The 11,321-nt window shown below is 38.4% G+C and overlaps 1 protein-coding gene across 1 annotated transcript in view; it reads left to right on the top strand.

Moving 5' to 3' along the window:
- Positions 1-1,732: 1,732 nt before the first annotated feature.
- Positions 1,733-11,321, top strand: part of LOC109536537 (immunoglobulin superfamily DCC subclass member 4) — a gene marked incomplete in the record, with an annotated part of 22,207 nt that continues 12,618 nt past the window's right edge. The window contains 1 exon segment of the mRNA XM_048668637.1: positions 1,733-1,997. Within this exon segment, the coding sequence (XP_048524594.1) occupies positions 1,931-1,997 (67 nt within the window).

Genomic DNA, 11,321 nt, shown 5'->3' with positions numbered 1-11,321 from the left:
CCTACTGATGCCTTTGTAGCAACGAGGAAAATTCGGACAAATTGTCCCATTATTTATAAAATAAAAATAATTTAATAGAAAATATGTTGTTTCACTTTTTATATTAAGTTGCAGTTTTTCGCATCCAGAACGTGTTTTGCTACCGATTTTCAATATAAGGAAACAGAAAATAAGAGTACAGTAAAACCCCTTTAAACCCAACTTGCTATTGAAAAAACCCCGATTTTTTTCTAATCAAGCTTACGATAACACAAATTTTAAAGCGAGTGCTGGGTGGCGTGAAAAATTAAAAACCCGATATGAAATTCGAGAACTATCCATCGCAGGGGAAGAATGCATATCTTTTACCTAAAAAAATAGACTAGACTGGACCCGAAATTAGCTAGACAACTGGTGAAGGAGTTTATATATAAAATAAATATACATACCCATTGCTAGCCTGAAGGATTTATCTTAGCAGTGGCAATAGTCCGGTACCATTCTGAGAAATATGCTTAGGTAGGTACTTGAAGTATAATTTTCCAGTTAACATGGTAAAAATCGCACTTAGTTTGCGACTAAGTAAGCTGTTGATCTTTGCATCAAAACGTTCCTTGTGAAAAATCTTCCCATCTAAGGAGAATACTCCAAAAATGTCCTCAAAAGTCCAAGGGGCACTTTAATGTATGCGTAATGTATATGGGACAACAGTTTTTCTCGATCTGTTTACATTTTTAAGCGCAAAAATTAAAATATTCTAAGGTTTTTATTGCCGAATTGTCTGGAATGTATAAAAAAATTCTCAAAACGCCAAATAATCGGCCAAAACGCCCGCACAACACTTTAATACCGGAAATATTGACTCACGATGACTAGTTGGCTACTGACAGCTGTTTRGCTGACAGAAAAGGTTATTAACTTCCGGGATTGAAAAACCGAGTTTTTTATGCGGAATTCGCCCCTTCGGTCAGGAAACTATCACGATTAGGCGTAGGAAAACTTTCTGTTTCAGAAAACAACAATTTGCCGCACGAAAATGGAAAAATTTTCGGTTATTTTGTTATTTTTCGCGGAGCGATTTGCGGACAATCCTTCCTGTCTAATATTCAACAATTGACTGACGGAATGACACATTAGAAAGTCAAAACTTTATAAAAATCAGGTTAAAGTGACACACAAACTGGCTAATTTTATTTAAATAGAACTTCAATCAAGTAAGTGCGGCAACGATGAGCGGCGAATATACTGCTTACCAAACGCTGTATTTCACCAACGGCATACTTGGGAGCTTTAATTCCCTAAGCCTTCTCAACAAAAATGCATTTTAGTTTTTCAGTTCAAGTAGTTTCCAGTTTACAAATACATGAATGAATATAAATTAAATTCCAAATCAAATTCATTCCTGGGTTTCAGTCATTTATTGACTGATTATTGACAATAAATGACTGATACCCAGGAATTAATCTGATTTGGAATTGAAAGACAGTCAGGAAAGTATATACAGTTATAAATTAAATGTCAGTAATCGTGTCTGAAGAGTGAATATTTAAAGCAAAAAATGCTTTAATGCAAATATTGTTACTGAAAAGAAGGCAATTTCAACCGTAATTTTCTATTTCGTCAGACCTCGCGTTCGAAGTTACAAATAGGCGCACCCCAAATCAGATTTCCAGCAGGAAATGTGCTGAGCAGTATAGATGTGATTGCCTTAGGCAACCAGGCATTCGTGGCGATGTTGCCTTTAGCATAACGGCCCTTCCATTTTATTTCCTATATGCTAAGCAATTCCTATCCGATTGTGTAATTTGCAGGCTTGCGTTGCGCGTAGCGGCAGTGTATGTTCGGACTTCCCAGAGGACGCGAATTGGGATAATTGAGTGTGTTTTTGTTGTTTTGTGACTTGAATTGAGCGTGAAAAGTGTATCTTCCATATCCAAATGATTACGGATTTATGGCGGTGCGAATTCTTCAACTCTGCCTTGTGTTTGCAGTAGGATTTCCGATCGGCCCTGTCACAGGTAAAGACATGTCGAATCAACTGGCCTTTTATATGTGTGTATGTGTATAACCATTCAACATGGCGGTGTGTTTTGATACTTTGCGTCGTATTTCCGGGGTTATTTGCCCCATTCGGGCTGTTTACCTTTTCAGATTTGATTCCTTTCAAGTTGGAACACCTTTTTGCGTGTGTTGCCACCTTATTGGTGCCAATTGGGGCACCGACGTTAGCTGTCAAAGCGAAAACACGATTCTTTTCAGTCAGGTTGTTTCTAATCCTAGATACCTACGTAGGCCTGTCGGTCGGGCTCTCTCAGCTACCTGCCTAGATTTGATTTATACGCATTTCTTTTGCATAACACGCTGCTTGAAACAATTTACGCAACGCCTGTGGAACAATCTGAAAGTCGATTGATTTGATATACATCTACTACTACTATTGGTGGGATTTTAAACGACTTTAATCCCATAAGTAGGCCCAGATTGGTATTTTATGAATGCGTCGATGTACGGTGGTTGTTGTTGTTTGCCTGTGCAAACCTTTGAATTGTGCTTCCATTGAATTGATTCGACTTTTCCACCAGTGGGTCAACAAAAAACTTTTCTTGGTAAATTGCCATCCATCTAACCACTGTTAATGGATTTATGCGTAAGCCGAGCTTGATGATGAATTCATTTACTTCAGATATGATTTATTGACGTCCCCGGTTGCATTTCCTGGTAATGAGCAGGAAATAACATCAATATGATACCTCATTACACTTAAATGCAAATTCAGTGGAAAGCTGGCTCTTGTCAAACAAGGCATACGTTCTATGACAACGTCGCAATTAAAATCACCCGAGTGTTACGATATAACTTGGTTATAATTTATTATTATTAGGTACTAACTTTTAATACATTCCAGCGCGGTGCCGTTATACCGTTAATTAATGTCTTAAAGCCGTAGATGCTTGAGATCGGTCTAGGATTGCCCACAAAAGCACACCTAACTTTTATTATACGCGGTGTGCCATCATTAAATTAAAAGCAGCAGTCACCAGTTCATTGCATCTTGTTTCGTTTACGAGATTAAGAATAAAAACAATTTTTTTACGCCATTTACCAAAAAAAGGTTGTGAAATAGGGCACTTGTCAAACCGCCCCCATATGTTTCAATTAGGATTTTTTGTTTCTTTTGATTACATGCTGGCAGGTTGCCATAGAAACCGATTTTCTGTTAACGGTCTTTACGACTATCATTGAACATGCTGTCAGAAATTGAAGTTTGGCCGTCAATCTTGGCCATGAGTCGTAATTTACGGGGGGATTTCAGAAACTTTCTTTAGTAGTAGTTTCAACAATTGAACTCCTAAATATCTGTGGTTCGATGGAAGCCTCCATAAAGTGCCAAACTGTACATTTGCAGATGTTTCCAGCCAACAAAACCCTATTGAGCAACATGATTTATTCTCCCTGCCCAGGACAACTGCGATCGTCCCAGGGGGGGCTTTCGAACGTTTATTCTTCCTCTGCCTTCTAATTCGCGTGAATATCTTCGACTATCCTCAGTCCACCAGACAACAAGGCAGCGGAAGTAGAGGTCAGGGTCAAATTGCCCTTGTTCATTCCTCCTAAATTCGATTATCGTTAGCATACCGCAGGTATTCAGCAAGCAATTTCCCTTTCATTGGCCCCATTTTTTACCTGATGCTTGAACGGGACCGTTTCCCTCCCAACTCCAAAAAGTGTCCAGAAACATCCACTCCAATTTTAGAACATTGTTTTAAAATAAAGATCTAATTCAGTTCCACTCTTGGCCGAGGGTTTAGTCCCCCCGCTAGTTCCCCATCGATCGATCCTCAAGTAGGACACAGGGTTTTACTGCACCGGGGTCGTCGCACCCTGCAACTAGGCCGGAAGGGGTTGGGGGTGCTGAAAACGGGGTAGATGGGACCCTTAAGACTGCAGTCACGTTTTTAAAGTGGCCCTGGACGACTACTTGCATTATGAAACGGAAGTTTCTTTAAATAACGAAATCGATACCGGTTTTCGAAGTGGGGAGCATAGCAACAAGGGTTCGGATTGGACACATTTTTGAGAAGGACTTGCCTCGCTAGAAGTCACGTCCGTTATTTATCGCCAATCTATAAAGGTTTTCCATAATAAAACAGCGCATCGCTGAGAAACTGTTGAAAATGTTGCTTCTGTCGTAAGAGGATTTAGTTGCAATTTTGGTATCAGCAAGTTGCAGGTCACAGTGACGCTTATCCCTTTTTCAGGTGTGTGAAGGTTTAAAAGCGTTATTTCGCCAAAATGGTTGAACATATCGATTCAGTCGTTATGATCTGTTCGATAGCCCGTTTCGAGAACTATTTTTTACATTTAATGTTTCATTCGAAATTTCTAACCTCTAAGCAGATAGAAGCAAAAATGTCAACAATTTTCGGGTTTCGGAGTTGAACACCCTGTATCTTGGAAACGGTGCATAATAGCCAATCAGCCGTTATGATATTTTCGATAGCCCGCCTCGAGAACTATTTTTTACCATTAAGGTTTGATCATGAATTCCCAACCTTTAAAGCTATAGAAGCAAAAAGTTGGTTCTTAAGCCCTGAAAAATAGCAGATAAAATGAAAGCCGTTAAAATGTTAAAACATGGTGCTCAGTCATAAGAACAATTTCGATAGGGTGTTCCGAAAGACAGGAGGAACATTTTTTGAATTCTTTCTTCCATTAATATCTCGGACATTGTCGCACTTTTGATAAATAACTGCTTTAATACAGTCAGTTTTGAAATAGTAGTAATTTTTTTTGATTCTATGAATTTGATTCGTGAGATTAAGCATGAACCGTTCGTTTTGAACGTTTCTCCAAGCGTGAGTGAATGTCCATCATGTTCCACAATGCAATGTTCTGCTAGAATAACCGAGACCTGGCTAATTATTGGGATTATTTACCGTTATGTTGTGCAAACGGCGGATGTTATGCCTGCATTTTAAATCGCACAGGTGCCTGCCTAGACATCATAGAATCGTTTTACATACTCGGAATTCTTCCTATGGGGTGTTCAGTTTGACTGGGTAAATTTTCAGAAAATTCTTAAATGTTGGCTGGTCGCCAAGCCAAACTGTGTGATTGCTAATAAAGCGATAACAAGTTGGTTTAATGCAGATGCCATCAAAGCGACCAAGGAAGTGAATGGAATCGGGACGACGCAAACATACAAATGGTCGATTTGCTGGGCATGGACGGAATTTTGTCGCCTCCGGTCAACTGCAGGAAGTCGGTGCATTCGTTGCACAAATCTGCTGATTTGCTTTGAAGAAATCAATCCGGGTTCAAGTGGACGATGCAGCCAAAGTGTCGCTTATTTTCCAATTGTGTGTACTTAACTGAACTTTAATAAAAACCGAGTGCAGATATTTGCGTTTTTTTTCAATTGAAACGTTAAGAAAATGTTTAAACCCGAATCCAAATGGCTTAGCGATAGGACAATGTTACAGAAAAGGAACAAATTCTTAACCGCAGAATGGCCAACAACCAAACGGATTGCGTAACGGTCACAGTTCAATTTCGCCATAAAAATTCGTTTTAGGTGTCCGAGTAATTGCATTCGAACATACCTCAAAGTTGATGGCCTGAGGAATTTTCTGCGAATTGTCCACACAGATGTATTAAATCAAAAAACTTTCGCGGCCATTGCTTGAAACTGATGTTTCGGGCTTCTAGGTCGTTGTGGAAAAGAATTTCTTGCTGACGTTTCGTAAGCACGAGTGACTTGCATCTTCAGATTTGGTTTTCTCTGAGCGCAATCACTTTGAAGATGCCAAGCCCACTTGTGCTGGCCAAACGTCAGCAAGAAATTCTTTTCTTCGACGGTCTAAACGACCGAAAAATTTTCATCAATAACAACGCGGATTTCTTATGACCTAAAATTGCTCTTCTGTTTTTCATGCAATTTCAGGGTATCAAAGTTAGTAAAATGCTGAAAGTAACTAAAACCCATCACGTTTTCGCATAGAACGCACTTTTCTCCGCAAAATATGCACGTGAGTGCATTTACGATCTCGCTGGTTTCTGATAAAAATTATGCCAAAGTTTTATCGCCAATTGAAAAGTAAGCGCAAAATTCGAAAAAGTGCCCAAAAATTCCCTGAAGATGATGCAAAGTCCTTCGGCCTAGATACAAAAACGACTCTTCCTCAAGTGGTTAGTTCTTGAATAAAGAACTGCCAAATCCCGACCAGTAAAAACAACCACGTAAACGAAACGCAATTTAGAAAAATTGTAAAAAATTGGCTGATGATGACTGAAAATCGCAACTTTGTTCACTTCTGTGCTTCCAAAAGTGCCTTTCTCCCTATGCAAGTTACAAAAAAATTAATGCTAAACTTTGACCTGCAAAAAATTCCACTAAAACCAGAAGCGATTTTGAAAAATTCGTGAAAATAGCCTGATGATGTCTCAAAATCGAAAACTTTTGCCACTTATAAACAGACTATCTCCATCAAAATGCATACAAAGGTCACTCGCTAATTTAACTGGTTTGGGATGAAATAACTGTTAAACTCCGATCGGCAGAAACAAGCGCAAAAAAATTCTAGAAAATTATTCGAAATAGAAACTTTTTCGGCTTATAGAGCAGGCTTTGCCCTAGAAATTGTCAAATAAAAATGTTTATATCGTTTATTTCATAACGTTTCGGCGAGACAACAGCGCCATCATCAGATTTAAAATTCATACAAACTCATAATTGGGAAACATTAGATTCTTTTAGGTCTTTGCTSWMKWSAGCAAAGACCTAAAAGAATCTAATGTTTCCCAATTATGAGTTTGTATGAATTTTAAATCTGATGATGGCGCTGTTGTCTCGCCGAAACGTTATGAAATAAACGATATAAAAATTTTATTTCACACTGACTGAAACCCAGGAAGGAAAAGTATGTAGTAACAATAACACGCAGTCGGGAAAATAAATCAAAACCCTACAAATTGAATATAAATGCCAAACTTTGACCAGCAAAAACAATCTGGTAAAATTTCGCAAAATTCTCAGCAATTCCCTGATGATGACTGAAAATCGAAACTTGGTTCACTTGCACGCAACAGAACAAATAAATGTTTTTTCCCGGCCTGCAAGAACCAAACGCGATTTTTAAAAATTCTTACAAATGATAACTGAAAATCGAAAAGTTTGTGTGTCAAATCTGTCAACAATGTCAAGTCTGCTTAAATAACAGCAGAATCCAGAGGCATCTTTGTAAGTTTCTTCCCAACTAACTGAAGATTACTGCAAATCGAAACCTTTTCCGCTTATAGAACGCACGTTTCCCTACCAGTTCTGAAGGTTGAAACTAGCTAGAAAAACATCACTTCCTTTGCTATTCCCGTTCAGACGCTCTTTAGATTGGCGCTAAAAAAGCACAATTAACATCGCAGTTTGTGTTTTTGTATGTAAACCACGAATTGATTAAACAATATAGTCGGTCTTTTTGGCGGTATGAAGTGAATAATAAATAATAAAACGGCGGCATTAGAAGCGGAAACAATGTTTCCAACTGTTTCCTCTTCGGCATGTTGCAAACAACTGCAAACAATTCTTCTAAATGTTTTAAATTCGCCACTGGTTTGCCACTGATTTGCAATCCAACTGTTCAACTATGATTTGCGGGTTATTGCTTCGAAATGTTGCGTATTTAGAGTACATTTTTGTATTTTGGCGTGCTGAGAGGACATGATTTTTCGTCAAAAATTCCCCCTTTTCTCCTTGTTTTTTCACGAACAAGATAGCGTTAGTTTGATTAGAAGAGGTGCACCCAACGACCGTTGGGGATTATTGTAATTGCAAAAACCCGATTTCGTTATTCTTTTATCGGTTTTTTCCAAAGGGGTGCACTTTTGGTCCACAAAAGGTTTTTTTTCGCGTCTAGGGGCAGGTTTGATTGGGCCAACAAGACCGGGTTTTGATCACAATACTCCCATGGAAAAAACGGAAATGATCACCTGGTTGCCCAATCAAAAGAAACTGGTATTTTCGCAATTTTTTTCCTTGTAGTTTCGCATTTATTGCGCCCAGTGAATATCCAGCGTGTTTCATTGCACAGTGATTGGCCATCAAAATGCTCCCCGAAACAATCAGATCAAGTAAAAGCTGTGCTTTGAAAATTTGACATTGAAATTAAGCCATACATAATGTAATAGATCGGATCGAGATTCCAAAAAGCCATCCTGTTTAGGCCCATCTTAAATTCGTCTGGCTAAAGAAATTTGCACTTTAACGAATATTTGATTGGCGATTTGATTAACTCGCGAACGCCAACGCGAATCTGCCCAGCGGCGATTTGGATGGAGATTTTTCGAAAACTTTTATCCATTTTTGTGGAGCGTTTTCCATATAGTTCACCGTTCACCCGGTTCGGGAATTAGCGAGTTTATCGTTACTTAATTAATCGGTGTTGTTCATGCTTCGTCGCTTCTGGCTGGAAAAACTACGCACATTGCGAAATGTTAAGGTCGGGTTTTCATAATTTAATTAGTATTAGTGGCAGTTTGGCCAGGAACTGAAACGGAAATTACGGTTGTAATCGGGTGTCCCAAAAAAACCCAACACATACGATGGCTGAATGTTCTATGAGTTAATGGACAGCTTTATCATACAGGGTGATTTGCCGGTCCGGGGTTTTTCCTGAATGTTTTTTTTCTCATCCTATCTAACCGGAACAGCGACAGCCGATAACTGCGTAGTATTTAAAAGTGGGTTATAGTTTATTGATTGGCGGTTCATTCTCAGAGACGTGGCAACGCAGTATCCTACGCATTACTTTTGCGAATAACAACTCGCGGAAAACTGGATAGTAAATTAATAGATCAAAATAATTCTGATTCTGATTCAGAAACACAAGGGCGTGGCTAGAGAGGACAAATATTCATTCAATAATCGCAGTCTTTGCGGGCTACTAGAAACTGCCTAAAAGGGTGGAAGAAGCATTTGAGGTGCCACCGTTAATGCACCAGATTTCAACATTTACTCAGGTTTTGGCTCGCGTTATTCAATTTCCAGTGCTACGACAGTGATTTTAAGCAAAAATTATGCTTTCAACTTTCCCTGGAATTCTCAGCGATTCATGAAAAATCGGGCGTTTCAATTGCGCAAAGTGCGTGCTGTAAGCGGAAAACATTTCAATTTTTCAACTCAATTTCTTGTTTTGTGTTGTCAAGCCAAGGTTTAACATACATTTATTTTCTAATTGGGATCGTATTTTCACCTACTATGAGGCAATTTTTGACAATTCTCGATTTCGCACTTTTTCTTCGGGAAACCGTACAACTACAGAGCTTTCTTCATATGCATTTAGTCGAGCAAAGTGGGAAACTTTTCGATTTCAGTTATTCTAAAAATTAAAAAAAATCGCCTCTGGTTTTCGTCGAGGCCGGAAAGAACAGTAATTTTTTTTATATCTTGTGAAGTGCGGAAGTCAATTTGGCAAGCATTTTGTAGGGCAAATGGCCTTCTATAAGTGAAGAAAGTTTGAGTGAATGAATGAATGAAATTTTGGAAAAATGCGTAAATTTTGCCATTTATTTATTCAGGGACCAACGATGCCAGAACGTCAGTTTTGGATGAATTTTGTAGCTCAATCTCCCTTATACCAGTGAAATAAGTTGCGATTATTAATCGTCTTTAGGAAATTTTCGGGATTTTTTGTTCTAATTTGCTTGGCATTTTATGCAAGCGGACGTTTCTTAGTTATTTCTTCAGAAACCAGTTAAGCGGAAGAGTGTTTGTATAGGATTTTGTTGACGATAGTCCGTTTTATAAGTGGTAAAAGTTACGATTTTGAGAAATCATCTGGCTTGCAAGACCTTTACTTTCGGGTGCATTTTGTAGGGCAAAGTTTGCTCTATAAGTGGAAACAGTTTCGACTTTGAGTCAGCGTCAGTCAATTTTTGGCGATTTTTTTAGACTAAAGTTTCTAAGGTCCCAAAGCTAAATTATTATTGTCATTGAACATCTGGTTGTAAGAATCGGCAAAGTGAACGAGTTCTTGGAAATTTAAAAATACCTTGACTGATTCCTTCAAATTGCACGTATAAGGTAAAAACGAGTGCTCCTACTAAAGACAGCAGGATTCTTAAGCCGCCTCTAGAGCCCATTTATGGTTCATTTATATACGAAACGAACGAACATTCGGTACGCTCCTGAGTTAACTGCACCGCATACCACTTTCAATGAATAAGACCCTGCTGCGACCAGAAAAAATCTAATACATAGTTGTTATTCGGTTGTTACTGGTAGTAAAGTAACTCGTTATCAGCTCTGGTATGGCAGGAATTCCTTTTCAAACCTGTTTGGTATTTACAAGTGCAACCAAGCCAAAATGGGCGCATTCTTCATGACCGCGCGAATTTACACTCGCACTATTAATTAAAACAGCGTCCAATTTGCTCTATTCGTTCGAATCGATGCTCTAAAATTCAAAATAACTGACTGAGAGGTCAGCAAACAATGGCCGAATATCTCGCAAACAATGTCTAAAGGATGTAAATCGGGTGACCCAGAAGGAGAGGCAGTTAATCATTTATTTAAAACGCGATTTCCACAAGACGTAAACATTTGCTACTTGCCACGATTAAACATTCAACATCAGATTGACCAAAAACAAACAACTGAATGGGAAAGTTATGGAAAGTGTTTGATTTTTTTTAATCCGCGCTTGAGCCTTTCTCAAGGAAAAGGTGCGATTTCTAACGTTACTACAAAAAAGTTGCGGAAAATCAGTTGCAAAGGCGACGATTCTTTTTTTCTCTCTTATGCGAAAGTTTCAAAAATCAGGCCCAAACGCGATTAAAGCGGAACATTGGCGATTTATTCTTCGAAGTACTCGTACATACTTATATGAAACGATGTAATAGAAAAAATCGCAAACGGTTTGTTTTCGACAAATTAAAGCGACTGGAGAACCTGCTGATTGGCTGCAAATTCTGGATTTTTTAACTATTGCTAAAATTTGCCCTAAAGGGCAAAAAAACGAAACTTGTAGGATTCACCCTTGAAAGTCTCCTCATTTTAATAGAGCAACAAATGCGCTCTTAAGAAAATTTTGAATTTTTGTAGAAAATCTGCAAGTTTCAAGGCAAAGTCATTAAAACTTTGAAAAAAAAAACGTGCTCCAGCTTTTCTCCAAGTATCTCATAAAAGTAGGTTCTTAATAAAACCTGATTGAGAAAACTTAAAGTTTTTGAATTGATGAATGATTCGGAAAACATTTTATCAGCGTATGACAAAACTAATATATAAGTGGTTTACTCAAAAAAGACAAGAAAACGTTCCCATAAGTGGCAGTGTTTTGAACGAAAATGCT

The sequence above is a fragment of the Dendroctonus ponderosae genome, unplaced genomic scaffold (genome assembly GCF_020466585.1).
Source record: "Dendroctonus ponderosae isolate FM_Combo_2020 unplaced genomic scaffold, Dpon_F_20191213v2 Dpon_F_20191213_7, whole genome shotgun sequence".
NCBI lineage: Eukaryota > Metazoa > Arthropoda > Insecta > Coleoptera > Curculionidae > Dendroctonus > Dendroctonus ponderosae.
This window is presented reverse-complemented; position numbering and strand designations above follow the sequence as displayed.